Source organism: Eschrichtius robustus, chromosome 9 (assembly GCF_028021215.1).
Source record: "Eschrichtius robustus isolate mEscRob2 chromosome 9, mEscRob2.pri, whole genome shotgun sequence".
Classification (NCBI taxonomy): domain Eukaryota; kingdom Metazoa; phylum Chordata; class Mammalia; order Artiodactyla; family Eschrichtiidae; genus Eschrichtius; species Eschrichtius robustus.
In genome coordinates this window covers 68,840,998-68,864,788 of record NC_090832.1, presented here as the reverse complement: position 1 = coordinate 68,864,788, position 23,791 = coordinate 68,840,998, and the positions used below count along the sequence as shown (strand labels likewise).

At 39.1% G+C, this 23,791-nt stretch overlaps 2 protein-coding genes across 2 annotated transcripts in view; one reads left to right on the top strand and one right to left on the bottom strand.

Annotated features, from left to right (window-relative positions):
* The window catches only part of PM20D2 (peptidase M20 domain containing 2), a 29,736-nt gene extending 21,175 nt beyond the window's left edge, over window positions 1-8,561 (top strand). Inside the window, exons 5-7 of the mRNA XM_068551465.1 lie at window positions 1,973-2,108; window positions 3,157-3,264; window positions 3,500-8,561. Coding sequence (XP_068407566.1) covers window positions 1,973-2,108; window positions 3,157-3,264; window positions 3,500-3,654 — 399 coding nt within the window. The 3' untranslated portion in view covers window positions 3,655-8,561. The remainder of the gene's footprint in view (window positions 1-1,972; window positions 2,109-3,156; window positions 3,265-3,499) is intronic.
* A 9,657-nt stretch (window positions 8,562-18,218) lies between these two features.
* The window catches only part of GABRR1 (gamma-aminobutyric acid type A receptor subunit rho1), a 31,578-nt gene continuing 26,005 nt past the window's right edge, over window positions 18,219-23,791 (bottom strand). Inside the window, exons 7-9 of the mRNA XM_068551054.1 lie at window positions 22,444-22,596; window positions 19,674-19,870; window positions 18,219-18,512 (exon numbers count right to left, since the gene is read on the bottom strand). Coding sequence (XP_068407155.1) covers window positions 18,219-18,512; window positions 19,674-19,870; window positions 22,444-22,596 — 644 coding nt within the window. The remainder of the gene's footprint in view (window positions 18,513-19,673; window positions 19,871-22,443; window positions 22,597-23,791) is intronic.

Below are 23,791 nucleotides of genomic sequence, written 5' to 3'. Positions count from 1 at the left end.
AACATTTCTCGTAAAACTGGTTTTATGATGCTGAACTCTTAACTTTTGCTTGTCTGTAAAACTTTTGATCTCTCCTTCAAATCTGAATGAAAGCGTTGTCAGGTAGAGTATTCTTGGTTGTAGGTTTTTCCCTTCCATCACTTTAAGGATTGATATATTGTGCTATTCCCTTCTGGCCTGCAGAGCTTCTGCTGAAAAGTCAGCTGATAACCTTATGGGAACTCCTTTGTATGGAACTTGTTGTTTTCTTCTTTCTGCTTTTTGTATTCTCTCTTCATCTTTTAAATTTTTTTAAAATTTATTTATTTAATTTATTTATTTTTGGCTGTGTTGGGTCTTTGTTGCTGTGCGCGGGCTTTCTCTAGTTGTGGCGAGCGGGGGCTACTCTTCATTGAGGTGTGCAGGCTTCTCATTGCGGTGGCTTCTCTTGTTGTGGAGCACTGGCTCTAGGCACGTGGGCTTCAGTAGTTGTGGTGCAAAGGCTCAGTAGTTGTGGCTCGCAGGCTCTAGAGCGCAGGCTCAGTAGTTGTGGCGCACGGGCTTAGTTGCTCTGCGGCATGTGGCATCTTCCCAGACCAGGGTTCAAACCCATGTCCCCTGCCTTGGCAGGCGGATTCTTAACCACTGTGCCACCAGGGGAGCCCCTCTCTCTTTATCTTTAACTTTTGCCATTTAAGGACAGCATGATCCTCTTTGGGTTGATCCTATTTGGGATTCTCTGTGTTTCCTGGACTAGATGTCTGTTTCCTTTCCCAGGTTAGGGAAGTTTTCAGTTATTATGTCTTCAAATATGTTCTCTGCTCCTTTTTCTCTCTCTTCTCCTTCTGGGACCCTGATAATACGAATGTTAGTACTCTTGATGTTGTCCCAGAGGACTCTTAAACTGTCTTCATTTTTAAAAATTCATTTTTCTTTTTTCTGTTCAGCTTGAGTGATTTTCACTACTCTGTCTTCCAGTTTGCTGGTCCATTCGTCTGTATCGTCCAATCTACTATTGATTCCTTCTAGTGTATTTCTTATTTCAGTTATTGTATTCTTTAGCTCTGGTTCTTTTTTATATTTTCTAACTCTTTGTTAAAAACTTCTGACTCCTCACTCTGTTCATCCATTCTTCTGAGTTCTTTGAGCATCTTTATGATTGTTACCTTAAACATCTTATCAGATAGATTGCTTATCTCCTCTTCTCCTATATTTTAAATAGTCTTTTAATAATTTTTTATGTTTTGGCTGACTTGTGGTATCTACTTAGGTTGTCATTGTTTCTAACTTAGATGTTGCTAAAAGTAGAATATTACTTCTGCCATTTTATAATTGGTTTTTGCTAATGCTATTGGGATTATCTTTAGTTTGTGGGAGTATTGCCCATTTTTGATTTAGTCAAATCTAAATCTGTAAATCCTCTTAACTGGGCACATATAAACTGCTTCTGTATCTTCATGCACTGAAATTAATAAATGAGGACCATAGTCAACCCTTCCGCATTGTGAATCTTCTGTCTTGCTCAGGATATGTTATACCTTTCAGACCAGGCAGTGGTGTCAGTGTCAGTGTCAGTTTGTATATTGAAAATCGGTAAATCTTGATTTCTTTCTTTTAGAGGCTATAGCCTACAGCAGTGTTTCTTAAGTATGTGGTTTTGGGACCACATGCATCAAAATTACTTGGGGGTGCTGGCTCAAATGGAGACTCCTGGCCTCTCCCACACCCTGTTTAGGGACTGAAGTTGAGACTCACTGACTAGGTGACCTTGTGTGCTTTGGTGCATATATAATGTAAAGGAGATAGGGTCCTAGGAACTCCCGTTATAGAAAAACATACTTTTTTAAGGTAAAAGATTTGAGAGGGTTTATATCCTGAAGGGGAGGTGCCTCCTCTTAAACCTTTTTCTGTTAGAGAACTATTGCTAGTTTGAAAATTAGATAGTGAATTTGAGTTTCTTAATTCAAAATTTGTTTCATAATTTTTTTATTAGGTAGAAATTAAAGGCGGAGCACATGATTATTACAATGTTCTTCCCAATAAGAGCCTGTGGAGAGCTTATATTGAAAATGGAAAAAAGCTGGGAATAGACTTCATTTCAGAAGATGCGATGTTGAATGTCCCTTCAGGTGATTAAGTTCTTTCAAACATATCATATGCTATTTGAGGAAGGGAAGTACCATCCATGGTTAAATGGTATTGTTTAACAGCTTTGGAGGTTGGGGGAGGTATTGCTCGTGATTTTTAATGAGATTTTTCACAAACTTAATGGGTAGGGGAAAGACACTGATGCACTCTTCAGTGAATGTAGAATGTCAAGTGAACAGAATTTGTTTTTAGAAATAGCCAGCATACTCTTTGCTTTATATTCTCAATATTTCTAGTGTTTAAATTTGCTTAGTTCTAATTTTTAAGTAAGCTACTTAAAGGGGAAATAGAATTTTAATTCATTTCCAGTCATCAGTAAGCAGGTTACTAAGGACTTAGTTATATGGGGGCATTTTCAGTTTCTGAGGAGTAACAAACAATTGTTAGAATTTAAATAATCATAAGCATATCAGGTTATTTTAGGTTTTTTTCCTTTTAAGAGCATTATTACTAATACGTTTGCATGTTAGAAAAGCCTCTCTTAAAATATAATAATAAATGTTGATGAAATAGACTCAGAGGGACTTGGAGATAAAAACAGGGTGTTGATGTCATTCAGTGAGATAAGAGTTCAAGAGAAAGAGCAGGCTGGAGTATGGTGGGTTGGTATTAATTATTAGTTTGTTAAATTTGAGGTGTTCACAGGACTTCTAAGGAAAGTTGTCTGGTAGCCTGTTCCAAAAGTTGTTTGGGTGGAGACTTAGGGGTTGTCAATACATGAGAGGTGATTGAAACCATAGGTTTCAATGTTGATGAGGTTGCCCAAGTACACAGGAGGAGGAGTAGCCCAGAGATGAAACCCTAGGGATCACCAGTACTCAGGTGACAGGTGAAGGAAAGTGACTAGAGAGGGAGACAGAGAAAGCCAGACAGTTAGGAGAGTGGAGTCATGGAAACCAAAAGAGCAGAGAATTTCTGGAAAGGAAGGAGTAGTAAATCATGTCAGGTGCTATAGAGATTAAGATAAATGTGCTTTAGTGTCCATTGGACTAGCAATTAGAAATTCATGGTTTGTCTTACCTTTCCAAGGATCTACTGATTTTGGAAATGTTACTTTTGTGGTTCCTGGGATTCATCCATATTTTTACATTGGATCTAATGCCTTGAATCATACAGAACAATATACTGAAGCTGCAGGTAAGTGTTATTACAAGTGAATGTCTTGTCATATACTCTTTTTGTAGTAGTAGTTGCCTTTCTAACTCTTTAGTTTAGCCTATTATTACTTCTTTACCTAACAACACCTCAGGAAATACTATATTGTGGTGGGCAGTTGGAGAGGCAATTTAGATATTGAGAGCTAACCAGAAAACTAATAAAGTAATTTGTAATACATATGAGGTTATCTTTTTTCATTTTATCTACGTTTTAGGATCACAAGAAGCTCAGTTCTACACTTTGCGAACGGCCAAAGCTCTGGCAATGACTGCATTGGATGTTATTTTTAAACCAGAGCTGCTGGAAAGAATCAGAGAGGACTTTAAATTGAAACTTCAAGAAGAAGAGTTTTTAAATACAGTAGAATAAAAGGAAGATTTAGGAGCCACTCACGGATCATGAAGAAGAAGTGATGATTTTCTTCTTTAATCTTTTTTAATGAGGGAGGAGGGCATGGCTTGTTTTTCATTCTTAAGGGAGTCAAATTCCTCTTACCTGAAAAGTGAGGACATGATGTGGAGAAAACACATTGCCTCATATCTAGAGTGAAAATTTCACAAATCTGTATATGATGGAATTGTGACATTTCAGGGCTGGTATGTAATGGCATTTCATAAACAACCTGGATGACACATGGTTTATCAGTGATAACATTTTATAAATCCATATGTTGTGTGAGTGTATTTGAAAGATCCAAGAGATTTCAAGCCTTATATCCAGAATTGCCACATGAAAGATTTTTTTTGATATAGGGTGGTAACATTGTTCTATAAAGTTGTTTTAAAATTCAAGTTCTAAATTTAGGGAAGGTTCATCTGGAATATCTGACTATATCTGTTTTGGTTTAGAGAATTTCTTCATTGACAATAAAAGTACGCTTTTTATCAGAAATGCTATGGGGAAACAACTAGAATCTCAGGTACAAAGAATAAGCTTTAGTTTTACCATTTGAAGGAAAATGAAAATGTTCTTTTTTATATATAATTTACTCTGAGAGGTGGCATTAAAGTGCTATTCCTCATTCCATATTTCAGTAATAGAAAAAATGGTAAATGGATAGGATTAGACTCTTCCTGTAAGGTGTTTGCTTGGTAGCCCCATGTGTTCCAGAGAAATTTAATTAGAGGAGTGATGTCTGCTTATCTTGAATGTTAATGCCATATAACTGATCCCCTCTACCTAGCAGCCCTATTCAGGTTTCTTCTCAGAAGCTAGCCTGTCCAGCTTGAGTAAACTCAGTAGTTTATTAAATTTAGGGGACAGAATTCTAAGCCTCCTTAAGCCCCATGCTAGCTCAATATAAACTAAAAAGTATTGTAAGTTTTTCCTGGTGTGACTTTCTCGAACATGATAAAAGAATGTGAAACAAGTATCCGGTAAAACAAATTTTTTTTTTAAAGGCCAATGATTTTTTTTTTTTTTTTTTTAATTTATGGCTGTGTTGGGTCTTCGTTTTTGTACGAGGGCTTTCTCTAGTTGTGGCAAGCTGGGGCCACTCTTCATCGCGGTGCACGGGCCTCTCACTACCGCGGCCTCTCTTGTTGCGGAGCACAGGCTCCAGACGCGCAGGCTCAGTTATTGTGGCGCACGGGCCCAGTTGCTCCGTGGCATGTGGGATCTTCCCAGACCAGGGCTCGAACCTGTGTCCCCTGCATTGGCAGGCAGACTCTCAACCACTGCGCCACCAGGGAAGCCCAAACAAATATTTTAAGCTGTGAGTATAGTAAAGGTCCAGTAGACTTTATTTTAAAGGGAGTCCTCAAGTTTGAGTGTAAGCATTGCAGAGATGGAAGGGGAAGGAGGGAAAAGTGAGCATTTGGCCTCTCTGCTGTAAGCAAGTCACTTGGGTGCTCTCTGCCTTAGGCTTCTCATTTGGAAAGTTAGATTAGATCCCTCATCCTTACAGTCCTTTAAACCTCTAATTCCTATTCTATCTGAAATTATTTAAAGATGAAACAAGGAGAAGGGAATTTGGGTGGAGAGTTAGTAGTTGAGAATTGCTTTTCTTCCATATCAGAGGTCTGCAGACTGCGGCCTGATTTGGCAAGCAGCCTGATTCTGTATGGCTAGCATGCTGGAAATGGTCTGTACATTTTGAAAGCGTTGTAGAAAAAAATAAAGCATCAGAGACGAGATCGTGTGACCTGCAAAACCTAAAATATTTACAATCTGGCCCTTTGTAAGATAAAGTTTGCCAGCCCATCCTATGTAACAGTAAAATAAAAACTGTTTCTCTTTGACTACATCATATAATCAGATCTTCTCCTAGAAGAAAACTTGAAGCCTCTGAATTGAAAACATTAAGAAAGGGATTTAGACAGCAGTGCTCTGTGTTGACCATCATAATGCATCAGTGGTTTCTCCTCATTGAGGGTTCTGGCTCTTTCGAAGTTTGCTTTCTTTTAGCATTTACTTTGTTCTGGGATACAGCTACCCTGCTGCCTTAAGGCTGTCCTCTATGCAAGCCGCTCTTCTAACCCTTCACATCAGCTTTTACAACATGATCCTCCATGACACTCTCTGATTATTTATAACCTCAAACAGGCATGGTTGGTATGTATTTTGCAAACAGAAGAGGGATCAACAAAGGCTTCACGCTGAGAATTGGATATGTCCAAGACCTCTGGTTTATAAAAGCAGAATTAGTTTCCTAATTATCAATTTAATACATTTCTCAACTACAAGCTTCAAATTCCTTATATAAATCCTGCACTGTAAGGAATGTGGTTTTATTTTCTAAAGCCTCGCTAAAATTCTAGAACAGTGATTGTTAACTGGTGTCCTGACCCACTGATATTCTCCTGTCTTTTGTGAACTGTCACAAGTTAACTGTTACTCATACAAAGTATTTGTGATGAATTTACTTTTTAAAAACGAATTAGAGAAAATGTCAGGTTAGAATTCTGTTGTTGCCAATTCACTTGTGTTCTGATAAGCATCCTGCATGAGAGAGCCAAGGTGTCGAGTTGCTGCTGATGTGCAGGGGAGAGGTACAGTCTGTACCAGTGCTATCCGCCACAACCCAGTCGGAGGAGGTAATGTTGACATACCGCTAAGATTTGTGTCCCTTCTGAGTTTCTGTAAGATTTTGTTTTCCTTTCAACATTTAAAAAACTTGGTCAACATATGGGATTACCCATTGGAATATATCCTGGATTTATCATGTCAGAAAAGAGGTTGAGATGCTCCAGAGTCTATCTAGAAGTATATATTTTTTTCCCCAGATCTCACCTTGACATTTTACATTATTTTACTTTAAGTTATATAATTCAGACTTTTTAAATCCCTTTGTACTTTTTATATATCAGTGAATTAACTGAGCCATATTACACTAAAGAGTGTAAATAAATAACATAAATAACTGCTGAGTCAAAAATCTGTCCAGAGGAACAACTGTAGCTAATCTTCACTATGCCATTTGAATTCGGGAGACTACTTCATTTGTAATGGTAGTTTTTCCTCTTGGAACTAAGTTCTTTCTTTATCCTCATACTTCAGTGGCATGTTTGGAATGTGCTAAATTTTCATAAACTTTTATACTTAGCTTAAATTATCATTATTGATTAGTCCTCATATTTTGGATTAAGTCTCCAGAGATTTTGGAAGATAAATGGGGAAGCACTCGATTACAGGAGAACAGTGTCACTTTTAGATAAAAAGGGTTATATATAGCTCTTTATATTTAAAAGACAAAAATTTATTTTTAGGAGGTTGACACATGAATAGGACTTTTTCAAAATTTTGTGTCTTGATTTTGAGGAAGGGGGCAGCTAAGTTTTTTCTCCCAGAATTAATTTGAATGATGACACTTTACTGTCACTTGGATTCAGTGACTGTGCGTTATTCCTCCACTAGATTGTATGTTCTTTGAAGCCATTGTCTTCTCAATATGCTTAATTTCCTTCAAGTACACTAAAACCTGACTCATCTGGAAAAAAACAAGCCAAGAAGCTGAGTTCATGTAAAGTTTAAAATAATATAATTTTTAATATATTGAATTAGTTTCTGACCTAAACTAGAGATATAGGTGGACCTGCTTGAGGTATCTTTGTTTTTATGGAAAATGCTTTTATTGCATGCCTTTTTTTTTTTTTTTTTTTTAATAACTTTCACTGTTCACAGCCTGAATGGAAGGCCTTTTCCTCAAATAGCAACTTTTGGCTATCTTTGTTAAATTAATAGACCTTAAAAGTATAATTCAAATTAATGGTTTAAATTTAATTACAGATTGAAAATGTTTTCTCTTTTGTGACTTAATTTTAAAAGCAGGCCTGACTGAATATGGGACCTGTATAAAACAATTATGTGGTACTACTAATTACTAAGTTGCTATATACTATATAATAAGACTGAGTATATCTAATATTTAGCTTGCCTCTTAAAATTCTCAGACTGCTACTCAGTTTTAAAAACTACCCACAGTTTATGAACTACTCAGGAAGATTTTCCCTTTTAATTGCTTCTTCCTGTAGTACTCATAAGGGCTGGGGCATTTAGGATAAATTAGAACATTTTCATGTGTTTATGGATACTTGTAGAAACTGAAAGTGTTTTGATTTCCCACAATCCTCCAAAGGACTGTTTATTTATTGATGAGTTGTGTTGATATTTTTGCTGTTATAATTTCAGCAATGGAGTTCAGTGAACATTTGTCGAGGAGAGCCTACTTCTAAGCACTGGGGGTAAGACAAAGAGTAAGATATGGTCCATGCCCCCAAAAAACTTGTGGTTGGTGGTAAGTTCTCATAAGATTTGCTTCATCTGAGCAACGCTGGGATTGAGGGAACATCTGAAGGCTGCTGTCTTGGAAATTTTTGAGGAAGTGTTTCTAAAACACTTAAAAATACCTGAGTCATGTCAGTCTGTTTGAATAGAAGAAATCGATATGAAAAGTCTTTTCTTAAAAAGTGATTGTCTTATTTTATAATATATTCTTTTTAAAAAACCATTTCTGATAGCTGTGTTTTATACATTTCTTTTTATCTGAAGTATCTCTGGTCTTCTGGAAAATGTCGTGCATAGCGCTAGCCTTCAAACTATCAAAGTAAATTTTCATTGTAAAATAAATTACTTGTCTTTGTGCCAGCTAGCAACTCTTTATAAGTCTGTAAGGTATGAAAAACTACATCTTTATTTTTTTTTACATACTTCAAGCATTTTGCAAACCAATTAAATAGTTGAGGATAGTGCATTTTGACATGTATGAAATAATTTTTTCAAGTAAGCAGTCAGTCTCTACTACCGTCAGATCATAGTCACTTTTTAAATATGTTAAAACATACATATTAAAGTATGTATGAAAAAATCTAAAATGTTAATAAATATGTTTATCAAATAGCAACGGTCTTGGGGTTTTTTTCAACATAATTAGGGAGTTTTAAAAATATATGAAGATAAAGAACAGTTACCCAAATACAATGTGATATATTATATTCTCTTATGCATCAGTATTACAGATGTTGATTTGCTTTTAAACTTTGAACGACGTACTATTTATATGAGAATTTTAAAAGAACAATTAAGTTATTTTGTTTAAAAATAAATGTTTTACTAGTCTCAGATGCTGAAAAATGCCAATGCAAGTTTTACATGGTAAGAGGAAGGTACATAATTACAGTATTGAATTTTCTTTAAAAATTTTTTTTCAACTTCAATACAAAGTAATTCCAAGTAATAACTCAAATGCAGTAGAGCAGGTTTTTAGATTCTTAACAATGGCTAAAGAATAAGTGCCTCACGTAAGAAAAATTACAGGTGTCCGTGTTTTTTGGTTGAAACTTGCTTTCAAAATAGAGTCCAAGTCTGTTCTTTTTTTCCAGTGATTAAAATGTAAGATTAGCTTTGGTTGGTTCAGTGGATAAAAGCGTCCAATCGCCTTAAAATATAAACCTCAGAAATACAAAATACAAAAGAATATCAGGTCAAGGTCTTAAATAGACAAGAATCTCGTTTAGGTCAAAGACTAAGTAGACATTGCCCCACTGGGTAAACAATAAATTGCATCTGAGAGAGTTTGAACTTTGATCTATTTGTTGTGTCACTAATGCCTGACAATATTTTGTTTGGCTCAAGAGAATGGAAAGCAGTTCAAGAACTTCATGTTTTCCCACTTGAGCTTAATTTATTCAAGGAATACCAAACCTTCTAGGTCCGAGCATTGTTACTGCCAGTAAATGATACGGATTCAGGATTCACGACCACTTCATGCCTTGTCATCTGATCTGACTCATTCCCTGCAGGAGGATCATGTGTTGTGCATGAGGACCTTAAAGAGTTTGATGTGAACCTAAGTACCCCTTGATTGTGAGTAAAGAGTTCAAGTTTGCTTATAGCTTGATAGAGGGGTAGGATGCCACCTTTGAAGAAGTAGACTTAGATGCAGTTGAAACCTAAAGTTTTAAACTATTGTCCAAGCCCCATTAATCTCTGAAAGTGGTGAGGGGTACTAAGTTATCGTTCAGCCTAATGTTTCTTTAGAAATGGAGCGGTTACCCATAGCAACTGTTTGGTATACCTCCCATTGTCTTTATTTTATTTTTTATTTTTTTTATAAATTTACTTATTTATTTTGGCTGCATTGGGTCTTTGTTGCTGCGCATGGGCTTTCTCTGGTTGCGGTGAGCGGGAGCTACTCTTCGTTGTGGTGCGCCAGCTTCTCGTTGCGGTGGCTTCTCGTGTTGTGGAGCACGGGCTATAGGCGCGAGGGGTTCAGTAGTTGCAGCACGTGGGCTCAGTAGTTGTGGCTCGTGGGCTCTAGAGCACAGGCTCAGTAGTTGTGGCGCACGGGCTTAGTTGCTTCACGGCATGTGGGATCCTCCCGGACCAGGGCTTGAACCCATGTCCCCTGTGTTGGCAGGCGGATTCTCAACCACTGTGCCACCAGGGAAGCCCTCCCATTGTCTTTAGAAAGCTTTTAGCTTCTGCCCATTTATCCCAAGTCACTTAGGTGGGTTGTGTGTTTCTTAAGAGAAGCTTCCTTGTAAAAAAATATGTATATAAGAAGACTTTGTGATAGAAAATCCCAGCCAGAATGAGATTGCAACCATGGTTATTTTGGATTTTTCTCTCTCCAATAGATAAAGTAGGTGTCTCCAATCAGATTTTAGCCCATGTTCCCCAGCTTCTGATGTTGCTATTACCCCACCCACTCTCTGCCACTTTTTAAGTTCTGGCCTAAATATTTGTTCCATTGATCCAAGGTTGGACAAAAATGAATTTAGAAAATCAAGGGGAAAAAGCTACAAAGGCTTAGAAATTAACACACAAAGCACAAATTTCTTATTCTAAGATGATAACAACAGATAATTTGACTGATAAAACTTATTTTCTGTCCTCACTCCAATATGTCATAACCATATTTATTACCTATTAATATATGGCCTGATCTATCCATTCCCACTGCCAAAGAAATATATTTTCTGCATATCCAGAAGCATGTTCTTCATGTTGAACCAGTTGTTGATGTTTTGGCTATTTGGGGGGTTTGTTTATTTGTTTTTAACAGTGTGAAGGATCCTCATTCTGGCCTCATTTGCAGACAGCCATCATTGAGCGCAGGGTAGTCTGAGTAGAAAAAATCCTATTCCAGCTCTGGTTACTAATTCCTTTCACATCTCCTGAAGGGCCAGCTCACCCTCTTTCAGCTCTCTAGAAGGCCCATACAAACTGAAATGGAATTCTGATAAGGGTGGAGAGACTCTTGAATTAGCTCTCCTGGAAATTTAGAATTGAAGTGAGGTCATTTAGATGACGATGAGCCCTGGAATTTTAAGGTCAACAAATCTGGAGCTGAATGTCATGTGTGAGCAGAGGACATTCTTCATAGCAAATAAAGCAATCAACCAGAAAAAAGTAAAGGTAACTGCCTAGAAAGAGAAGCTGTCTAAAATCTTTCCAGTTCTCATCAGGCACTGCTCTACCTCTCTATTTACTTCATGTCTGTGCAATTCCTGTGTTCTTCTTCTTAAGCTAGTTTGAGTGGGTTACTATTCCACAGAATCAGATACCACTAAGGTATAGTTTAATGCCTTTTGTGATTTTTAAAGTCTTAAAAAGCTAAGGACCTGAAACTATACTACACACAATTTGTTCAACATAACAAAGAGTATTGATCTCAAATCAGCATCCATTCTATACATTCATTGTTAATATGAGGAAATAGTCTAGAGTGTGACAAGAATATATGCTTAAGAATATTCATCACAGTATTATTTTTTATCCAGTATTAAAGAAAAGATTGCCTTGTACATCCATAGTATGGAGTGATTTTATTGGCTGCAAAATACAGGGAGTTTTTAGTAGGAAAAATGGTCATACTGTGTCATGGAAAAGAACCTATATCAATTTGTATCTAAAATATGATGGCAACTATATAAAACTATATAGAAAAAAAGATGAGAGGTAATACCAGTTGCCCATGGCTGATAGGATTATGAATGGTTTCTTTCTGCTTTTTATAACTTTACAAATTACCCCTGCCCCACCAAAATAAAGGTGGAAAAGAAAGGAAATACACCTCCCAAATCTGTTCTGGTAACTCAGATTCATACTCCCTTAGAATTAAAAAAATTTTTAAACTCAATTGAGCTTTGTTGTAGAGGAATATTTTTAAAATATTCCTGGAAAAACATTTCTTCCTATTTTGTAGAGGCATTTGTGTTCTTTAATCTGGGTTTGGTGCTTGAGGGCTGTAGACTTTAGGAGGGTTCTTTACCAACCTGAATGAGATCCAACAGATCAGCTATAGCTCTGAACACAGTGCTTATCATATAGTAAGCACGTAGTATTGAGTTGATTAATGTATAAATGCAGCTCTTATAACACTTTTTGTGAATGATACTCAAAGGCATATTGTTAGGCGAACCTAGTTCAGTGCTTTGCTCACTTGAATGCACATAAGACTCACCTAGGGAACTTGTTAAAATACAGGTTCTAACTGGGTGTGGGGTGGAGCTTGAGATTCTGCTTTCCTAACATGTTCCTAGGTAATGCCAGCACTGTCCTGGGAATTGCATTTGTCCCGATTAAAAATAGATGCAGTGATTACCCCAAAATGGAACTCCAACTTGAGGAATTCCATGGTAATTAAATCTTATTATGGAACAGTATTACAAAATGGGAAAATAGTTGTAATACTGTAGCTTAAATCCTTGGGTTTTAGCTACCAGATATATTGGAGTACAGTCATGCCGTATTTCGTAACTAAATACCACTGTGCAAAGATTGTTAACTATTTGTAATGGCAAAGCCAGTAACTATGTTAACTAAGTTCATATTAAGTTGTAGTCATGGTACATTGGAGAAAAACCAGAACATTAAAATTGATTTTTAAATAAGGATAGTTATATTCAGATGCACAACATGAGAAAACGGTGCCAATTTGGGGTGAAGACTGAGAAATTTTCAGATTATCATTTTCAGATAATTTTTTAAGTTATCATTTTTTCATACTTGAACTATTTTTCTGGGTATATCATTAAGTTGGGCAATACTAAAGTTGGTTGCTTTCCAATAGAAGCTCTAAGAGAAAGAAACCTACTGGGAAATTACAAGTGGAATCCCGTTAAAACACGCCTGAGTGAGATTTAAAACTTGGCCTTTGCTCAAAGGAAATCTTGCTGTAGTAGCCAGGAAATTTTCCTAAAGCAACTTCCGTGACTCTTTATTTAATCCTTATCAAACAATTACGTTGACCTCTGCAAAAATTTCTTTTTCCTTGGAATCCATCGTTTTTAGGGACAACGTTCTGGAATTACATTTATCTAGGTTCTACATTGCAAAAACAACAAAAAATTCAGATTTTATTTGTTGCCAGCACCAGTTTTCTTGCTCCAATGGCTTTTCCCCAGCCACTGGGGAATCACAAAGTTTATAAATTGGAGAATCAAAGTTTAGATAAGTAAGGAGGGTTCAGTCTACAAAATGCCAAAGCTACTGTTCAATTGATCAGACTAGTCAAACTGTTGGACATTGTATAGACCCAAAAGACATTGAATTTTATCTCGCAGTCACTAGGGTTGTGTTTAACCCTCACCTGGGGACTTCTCTGGTGGCGCAATGGTTCAGAATCCACCTGCCAATGCAGGGGACACAGGTTCAAGCCCTGGTCCAGGAAGATCCCACATGCCACAGAGCAACTAAGCCCGTGTGCCACAATTACTGAGCCTGGTCTCTAGAGCCTGCGTGCCGCAACTACTGAGCCCATGTGTCGCAACTACTGAAACCCATGCACCCTGGGGCCCGCATGCTGCAACTACTGAGCCCACCTGCTGCAGCAACTGAAGCCCCAGCACCTAGAGCCCGTGCTCTGCCACAAGAGAAGCCACCATAATGAGAAGCCTGTGCACCACACAGAGTAGCCCCTGCTCACCACAATTAGAGAAAGCCCTCGTGCAGCAGCAAAGACCCAATGCAGCCAAAAATAAATAAGTAAGTAAATAAATTTATTTTTAAAAAAACAGCTACTTGAAACCCACTAAACTCACCAATAGGTAAATTGTTTTTGAAGTAAACAGTTTATAAAATACTCTGATCTCAAGAAAAATCAAAGATGTCTCCTTCCACACAAAGGAACTAATACTAAAAATGATTGAAAGAAAATAGATTAAAATTAAATTCAGAATATGAAATTGAAAAGGTAAAGCATCCCATTATTTTGAGAATTGTGATAATACTGAACTTAACTAAATGGTGTTATTCTAACGTTATTGGTGTGTTCACTGGATAATGTGCTTTCTTATTACTGCAGATACAGGAATTTCCCATACACAGAAACTCAGTTGTAACACAGTTGTTCTTAATAACATCAATGAAATTCTTTCCCCACATACTTTATTGTGATCATTGTGACTAACATCCACACGTGGTTTTGAGCACCATGGTCAAACCCACAAGTCCGTGTTCCTAAAGGGTGGAATGCAGGCTCAGACCTGGGATTGTGAGGAATTCTCCACTGGATTGGAAATATAATTAAACAAACTGGTCCATCACCACAGATGGTTTGAGAAGCACTGGTCTTGAATTTTACATGCTACATAGTAGGTGCTCAGAATTACTTGCTGAATGAATGAATAAATAAAAAGGTGCCACTGGTAAAAAAAAATATTTCCTCATACTAACGTTTATGTATTGTGCGTGACATTTTGTTTACTTGTTCAGTATTCATCCATTATCTGTAATAAGGTGAACGAGAACTGGGTTAGGAGTCTTTTACCTGTTAGCCATGTAATCAATACATGCCAGTCAGTCTTTCTCTGCCTTTAAAATTTCCTCATTCAGCTTCAAATGAAACAGCAAATGTGAAAGTACTTTTTCCTTTTTTAATAAAACTGGGTTTCACAAATGTGAGGTTTTATTGTTGTTAACAAACCTTTTTTTTTTCTTTAAGTTTCAGGTGTACAGCATTATAATTCGACATCAGTATACACTGTAAAGTGATCACCACCACAAGTCTAATTACCATCCATCACCGTATGGTTGAGCCCCTTTACCCATTTCTCCCAACCCCTTCCCCTCTGGTAACCACTAATCTGATCTCTGTATCTTATCAGTTTGGTTCCGTTTTATTTTGCTTGTTCATTTTTTGTGTGTTTTTGTTTTGTTTTGTTTTTAGATTCCACATATATGTGAGATCATATGGTATTTGTCTTTCCCTGTCTGACTTATTTCGCTTAGCATAATTCCCTCTAGGCCCACCCATGTTGTTGCAAATGGCAAGACTTTGTTATTTTTTATGGCTGAGTAGTATTCCATTGTGTAATACATATACCACATCTTTATCCATTCATCTGTCATTGGACACTTAGGTTGTTTCCATTTTTTATTCTCTCTAAAACCTGGCATCACACTTCACTTCTCTATGAAATATGAATTATGAAAAAACTAAAGAATATTGGTCAGGAACATAAAACACAGGAAGAGAATATTGCTGTGAAATAAAAGCTGGTCTGACTAGCCCCAATGCTAACACTCTGCACATCTTTGTGATGTCCACATTGTATCACAACAATAATAAGAAACCCTCAGACTCCTGGAGTGCCTTTTGAACTATCCAACAGAGAATAAATTGTTTTTGATATAGTTTTAGTCAAGTGTATTTTACAGTATTTTAACTCTTTAAAAATTAATTATCCAATATGGCCATATGGTACCTGCATATTAACCAGACAATATTATTAACCAAATCTTCCTACTCTCCAGTCATGCCAGCAAAAGTTTATTAAGTACTATAGATGCCCACATATAAGGTGAGGATTTCTCCAAAGTTATCAGAAAAGAGAGTAATGCTTTGTATTTGGGTCTTTACAAAGTCAAATTACAGAGTTCTCTCTCAGTTACATAGCTTTGAGAGCAAAGTACTGTCTTGGGAAAACATTACCATGGAAATCACCTCAGTCGATGCTACTTTTAAATGCTTGTAGAGGTCACCTGAGAGAATTGCTAGAAAAGATAGCAAAGAAACAACATGAACTTAATAACTTATTCTTCATAATCACTAGTATAGATATCAATGTAAACCAGCCTTTTAAAGATGTTTAAAAAACAATATGTGATTATGTTGCAAAGATCAAGAATAAATACTTGTAAGATGCACTGGATATACTATTATGCAGCTGAATAATTCCCATGGGCATCTGTTATGGGCTGAATTGTGTCCTCCCCAAATTCGTATGTTGAAGCCCTCACCTCCCAGTGTGACTTATTTAAAGATAGGGCCTTCAAAGAGGTAATTTAGGTTAAATGAGATCATAAGGGCTGGGCTCTAATCCAGCATGACTACTGTCCCTAAAAGAAAAGGAAGAGACACCAGGGATGCATGTATTCAGAGAAAAAAGCCATGTGAAGACACAGCAAGAAGGCGGCCATCTGCCAGCCAAGGTAAGAGGCCTCAGGAGAAACCAAACCTGCTGACACCTTGATCTCGGACTTCCAGCCTCCAGAACTGAAAGAAAATAAATTTCTGTCGTTTAAGCCACCCAGTCAACGGTACTTTGCTCTGGCGGCCTGAGCAGACTAATACAGCATCCTATATGTTGATTCGAATGGTGGAGTTTCCCAAATGGGATAGATGGAAGTTCAGATTACATGCCCCAGAAACCTGCCAGATGGTTTAGAGTGGCCTTGCTCATGAGGACAAAGCAAGTGGCAAAGATGTTTGTGAAGTTTGATTGAAATTGTTTCATAAAATAAGCATGAAAAAGGTAATGTTCTAAAAATATTTTTAATATTAAAAGTTGACGTTCAGGGGCTTCCCTGGTGGCACAGTGGTTGAGAATCTGCCTGCCAATGCAGGGGACACGGGTTCGAGCCCTGGTCTGGGAAGATCCCACATGCCGCGGAGCGACTAGGCCTGTGAGCCACAACTACTGAGCCTGCGCGTCTGGAGCCTGTGCTCCGCAACAAGAGGCCACGATAGTGAGAGGCCTGCGCACCGCGATGAAGAGTGGCCCCCGCTTGCTGCAACTAGAGACAGCCCTCGCACAGAAACGAAGACCCAACACAGCCAAAAATAAATTTAATTAATTAATTAAAAAAAAAAGTTGACGTTCAACTATTTCATCTATATTCCTTTACGTTTTTCTACTAGAGTTTGCTTAAAAAACTTTGGGGTTTTTTTTGATGCGCTTTTATTGGAAGAAATGGGAGATTGCCTTGTAATTAGGCTTTCTGCAAATTTGGGTTTTTTTAAAGATTAGAATAAAGTATAGCCCTCATTAAGAAATAACATGATATTATTTAGTATAGGGATCAGTCAAATTAACTTTGGAATAAAAATGGCATTACTGTGTACAGAATTTAGTTGAGTTTCAAACAAATGCTGTCGGGATAAGTTTGGTAGGGGTTGATCCTGTAGATATATGGTATGAATAGCTATTCTTAAAAACGAATACATACATCAGATTAGAACACTCTCCTTTATCCCATGCCCTTACATCAGTGGCCATTGTTTTCTGGTTCACAGAAAATGCTGGTATTCACTGAATATAAATGGAGATGTCCAGTGATGTGCTCCCATTTCTTTTTTAAAATTCAGAAACCATGTATTTCTCATCCTAAAGAGTTACAGGTAGTCCCAAATTATGCATTTCCTTGAAAAGTTTATGCAGAAAAAAATCAGTCTATTCCCAAGTTCCTCAGTGAAGATATCACATTACTGACTTCACTTTGAACTTGGACATGCTCCAAGGTGGAGATCCTTGAAGCAGTAACTATTAAACAGGGAACACTTAAACACACAAGTTTTCTAGGCTAGTTACCTCTATGACAAAACTGACAAAATGCATGCATATACCCTCTTCTTCAAAGTTTCCCTACCATGGAAATTTCCTACCCAAATCAGAAATCATTGCACCCAATCAAAAGAGCTTTTCTCGTGAAGAGGTAAAACCTCAGGAACCACAAGATGTAAATAAAAGAAATATTATTATTGCCTTGTATTGAAATCAACACGAGGAGATGCATATAAAATAAGAGGCTATAAACTGAAGTGTGAATTTTGATCAAAGTGGGGTTTAGGTGCATGTATGTTCCATGTAAATGAACTTTAGGTGCTTCCCAGTTCCACTTGGTCCAGAGAATAGAATGACACTCACGTAAGGGACATGGTTCATATGAATAAGCATTTAGGGTCTAAAAGAGGTTGAACCACAGTGTGCCCACCTCACTGGCAGCATGCTTTTCTAGGGGATCTCAGTAACAACTATCATCAGTTGCTATGGGTGTCTATACCTGCAGCACTGAGTATAATGCTGTGTACACAATAGGTGGTAAGTGCAAATTAAACCAGTAAGTGTCTTGTCAGTGTAGTTTTAGAAAGATGGAGAAGGGTGGGTACTGTGAACTTTCTTTTCATCATAACCTTAAATTATTTTTCATCATTCAGGTATTTCTGTAGTATATATAGAAGAATGTGAAATTTATAGAATTACAGGCATTTATGAGAAAATCGACCAGTATATTAAATTGAATAAGATGTATGCAGCTGGAAAAATGATTCTGGAGTATTTATCAATGGCATGAGTGTCAATCTTCATGCTCACGTAGCTGCTCCTCTGGCTTTTCCTCTGTGGGGAGCTCCTCTCCGAGGCCAGCGTCAGCTGCACCATCATCCTGTCTGGCTTGTCTCCGTTGTCGGTCGTGTAGTTGCCCAGGTCGTTCACCTCCCCGTCACTGTAGCTGCCGTCCAGCAGGACCGCGCGTGGCTGAGGCAGCCCGCAGGTGCAGGGAAGCTGCGGACACAGCAAACGCACGTTGGGGTGCGAGCTCAGCATCCTCTCTCAGAAGCCCTTCCAAAGAAGCTGCCTAGTGGAGAGCATTGCCTTTTTCTAGTTTCTATTATGGGGTTGGGGGAATAATGGTGGTGGCACAGTAAACATTCTAAAACAGCAGGTAACCCATCAACTGTTAGGAAACATCACGTCATATCAGAGACCCACAAGAAGGTTCATGATCAGATAGTCGGCATGTTCTCCATGAGATCATAAACTGATATGAGCCCTGATAAAAATGTTTACAATTATTGCATGCATGTGTGTGTGTGTGTGTGTGTGTGTGTGTGAGAGAGAGAGAGAGAGCGGCGGTGGGGGGGAGGGTGGGGGAATTTGAAAGGTGTGGCATTGCGGGGATAGTTCCTCCTATGTAGCTAGAGTTTTCTGGAGGAGATAACCATTGAATTGCAGACAGGAGGACGAAAGGGAAACCAGGTAGGAGGGAAGATGATCTGGGAAGTGATGGGAGATGTATGAGGTCACATGTGGAGGAAAATTTCCTAGAATGGAGGATATGTTTCCCTGGAAGCTTTTATATATATATAAATATATATGTATAATATATATATATGTATATGTATATATATATATAAATATATATGTATATATATTTATATATATAATGTTTATTGAAGCATTTATTATAGTGGCAAAAAATGGAAACAATATACTGCCCATTAATAGGGGAATAAATCATGTTACATCCAAGCCATTTATTATTATACCACTATTAAAAAGAATGCCTTGGAAAAAGAAATTCCTGGAAGCTTCGTTTATGATACCTCTATGTCCATAAATCATTTGTTCCACCATGTTGAACTGCCATTTATTTTTATCACTAAACTACCAACACCACCAAGATTAAAGGGACCACGTCTTAGCTAACTTGGCTTAGCAGCTCCTGGTATATGGTAGGTGCCAAATAAATATTTGAGTGAATGAAAGAAGTAGCCCGGAGTAAATTTCACACCGTTTTTGTTTGCTCTTCACACCAACCCATGAAGTAGGTGGAGGAGGGGGTGTCATCGTCCCATTTGACAGAGGAGGTTGGACCTGCCCTGGGTGCAGAGCTAGTCCAGGCCCCCGTTCCAGGGCAGACACTCCGGCTCATGGTAAAGTCACCTTCTCCTGCAGCTTCCGCTCTTTGCGCTCCTGCACGGTGGTCAGGTAGTTGACGGCCGCGTACTCTAGCACCGAGAGGAACACGAACACGAAGCTGACCCAGAGGTAGATGTCCACAGCCTTGATGTAGGACACGCGGGGCATGGAGGCGTTCACACCCGTGATGATGGTGGACATGGTCAGCACCGTGGTGATCCCTGCAGACACCGTGAGAAAGAAGCATGGGTTTGTCTTTCACCAAACCCACCGGATGGCTTCGTGCCTCTGTTCTTTCTCCCAGCTGCTCCTCTAGCCTAGAATGTCTCCATCCCTGCCCCCTCTGTCTAGCAAACACCTGCTCACCTTCTCAGTTTTAGCTTTTACGAAGCTTCTCCTGTTCCTCCAACCCCCATGCTCACCCTTTCCCGGCTCTGTATCCCTGCGTCTTCATCACAGCCTTTGCATCACTCTGTTCTTCGGCAGAGAGCCCCTGACAGGTTGGCAGGGTCTTTCCATTCAATTGCACAAAGCAAAGATTGCAGGGGCGTTCCCTGGTGGCCTAATGGTAAGGATTCCGGGCTATCACTGCCCTGACCCAGATTCAATCCCTGGTCGGGGAACTGAGATCCCGCAAGTCGCAGGGCATGGCCAAAAAATAAATAAATAAAATAAAAATAAATGAATAAAAAAACAAAGATTGCATATACGAGCAAGTATGTATATTTCTTGTAACTCCTTCTCCAGAAAAGGGAAAAAAGGTACACAAGTTTTGTTTTAATCTTTGTGCCCTTGTTGCTGGTGTAGAATCTTGCAGTCCTGGGCCTATATTACCAGCTGTCAGGGCACCTCTGGCAGAGCCCCATCCCACCATGCTGCACCTGGCTGCGCATTCTGCCGTGTTGACTTGAGGACTCAGTCAATTTTACCGAGAATGATGTTAACCTCATTTATGGGAAACAGATTTTTTAAACTAGAATGTTTATTTATTGAGCACAGTAACTGTTCAAGCTACAGAACAACCGTTAAAGGCCAGGGCATCTGTCAGTGGAAATTTCCCCAAGATTTCAAATTAAGCTCAGAACATTTGCTTGGCAAACACCAAATCACAGCGGATTGGGGTCATCTTAAGGGCCAGCGCCAATCCTATTTCACTAAAACCTGGTGGGTCATCTCTCCTTGGAAGCTCCTGGACGTATTAGCAATAGTGCCGTGTGTGGAGTGGGTGCGATATTTAAAGCGGGGAAGAGAGTTGATAGCAAATAGCTGTTGATGGAAGGCTTGTAGAGTAGGGATTCTCAGACTTGAGTATGTATAGGAATTACGGGGGCGGGGTAGGGGGGGTGGGCAGTAAAACAATGATAATAATAGCTAGTTCGTGAGCTTTTTGTATGCGAATTAAGTGGGATAATGTATGTAAAACAGCCCAATACTTCACAATTAGTATTAGCTGTTACTATGTTACCTTATGGATTGAAAGCAGTCACAGACACCAATGATAAGGTGTTTTTATCTTTGTGAACCAAGGCAAAAGATCACGAAGACTTGATCAACAGATCAATGAGTAAGAAGAGGAAACCAGTCAAGACAGGAAAAGGTAATAGATGTGCAAGAAAGTGGAAAAATAATAATAAAAAAAAAATTTGGACAAGCAATTTTAAAAAGCGAGACTTCCTAAAATCTGGTTAGTTTTCTGACTTTAAATTGAAGAATGCGGGACATCCCTGGTGGCGCAGTGTTTAAGAATCCACCTGCCAATGCAGGGGACACGGGTTCGAGCCCTGGTCCGGGAAGATCCCACATGCCGTGGAGCAACTAAGCCCGTGTGCCACAACTACTGAGCCTGCGCTCTGGAGCCCGCGAGCCACAACTACTGAGCCCACATGCCACAACTACTGAAGCCTGCGCGCCTAGAGCGCAAGCTCCGCAACAAGAGAAGCCACCGTGATGGGAAACCCGCGCACCACAACAAAGAGTAGCCCCCGCTCGCCGCAACTAGAGAACGCCGCGCGCAGCAATGAAGACCCAACGCAGCCAAAAGAAAATAAATAAATAAAATAAATTTTTAAAAAAGGAGATAAATTGAAGAATAATTTGCTTACAATAAAGTGCACAAATCCTAAATATTGAGCTCAATGAATTTGTATATTTCTATAACTACCATACAAATCAAAATATAAAACATTTACAGAAAAAAAAAATTACTGGGGGAGCTTGTTCAAAATGCAAATTCTTGGTCCTCTCTCAGAGCTTCTGATCCTATACATGTAGATGGGACCCCGGATTCTTCATTTTAAACAATTTCCCCCAGAGACTGTCACAAAGATCCCTTGGGCCACCTTTGGAGAAACCCCATTACAGAATGTGACTTTCTTAGGCAGGTGGGCAGAGGAAGCACCACAGACCAGGACCAGCCACCCCAGAACTCAGCTCTAACAAGATTAAAGATGAATTGTTTACATGGGAACCTATGGGGACCTAGAAACAGCTTTGCTGCATAGATTTTTTCTCTTTTCTTTTTTGGTCTCAATGCTTTTGGGATCTTAGTTCCCAGACCAGGGATGGAAGCCAGGCCCTCAGCCATGAAAGTGCAGAGTGCTAGCCATTGGACCACCAGGGAATTCCTGCTACGTAGATTCTTAATAGTGGCATTTTACCTGTGAATGAATAACAAAGTTTTTCCAAGTTATAATACCAACAGGGGTTCAGGGCCAATTTGGAAAGAATGGTTTTATCTGGAAGGAATTACTTGTGTTTTCAGATATCTGGAATGTGCACTTGAGAGGTTTCTTACCTAAAGGGACTCTGGCGGGCACAGCTCTGCGGTCGATCCAGAAGGACACCCAGGACAGCATGACCATCAGGGTGGCGGGAAAGTAGGTTTGCAGCAAGAAGAAGAAGATGTGGCGACGCAACGTGAAGTTAATGTAGAGACGGTTGTACCAGCCTGGGGGACACAGGAAGAAAAGAGAACACACAGCAGAGCCACTCAGCTCCTTCATAGGACAAACTTTATTCAGAGAATCATAAATGCCTTAGACGCTTCCCTGGAAACTTACCCTACCTTTATAAAGGGGAAGTGAGAAAAACCATGGAACAGGGTGATTATACGATAACTCATACCGCATGCGTGAGTGAGTCCATCTCAAGGAATTTTGGCCCTCATTCTGTACGTAAAGGGAACCAGGCCATTGAAGACTCTTGTTACTCAAACTACGGCACAGGGCCTGGCAGTACCGCCATCACTTGGTTGCTTGTTGGAAATGCAGACTCTCGGGCCCCGCCCCAGATCCTACTGACTCAGACCTCCTTTTAACACTCCTCCCCACATGATTCCTATACACGTTAAAGCTTGAGATGTATGGATTTAACAACGCCCATTGGATTTCTTATGGGGAAAATATGTTTGAAGTTAAAATACCACGCTAAGTACAACGATGCATTTAGGCTATGCTTTAGCTCCACCCTGTTGTTCTTTACAAGGAAAACTTACAGGGAGGAGTTGAAAGGAACAGGAGAATGGTGGAAGGAGAGGAAAAGGCAGGATAAATTTGACATGATGAGGGCTGAAAATAAAATGGGGACTTGGCAACATGAACTAGAAAACTTGGCATCCAGGACAATTTTTGTGCAACGGTTATAATTATAACAGCTCCAAGAAGTGACTGTGGAGGTGCTTACAGACTGAATGCCTGTGTCCTTCTCAAAGTCATGTGTTGAAACCTAATCCTCTATGTGATGGTATTTGGAGGTGGGGCCTTTGGGAGGTGATTACATCATGAATGGGATTGGTGCCCTTATAACATGTGTCTCGGAGAGCTCCCTCGCCTCCTCCCCCATGTGAGGACACAGTGAGTCTCTGAACTAGGGAGCGGGCTCTCATCAGACACTGAATCTGCCGGGACCTTGATTTTGGACTTCCCAGCCTCCAGAACTGTGCGAAATAAATTTCTGTTGTTTGGAAGCTACCTAGTCTATGGTACTTTGTTATAGCAGCCTGAAATGGACTCACGCAAGGAGGAAGGTCAAAATGCTAAGAGTCAAAGGAATGGGGGATCCCCCAAAGGACCAAGACTGGTGGGTGATGTACGCAAAAGATAAGAGACGCGGGATCGCCACATGTTGGAAGGGAGCAGTGCCCT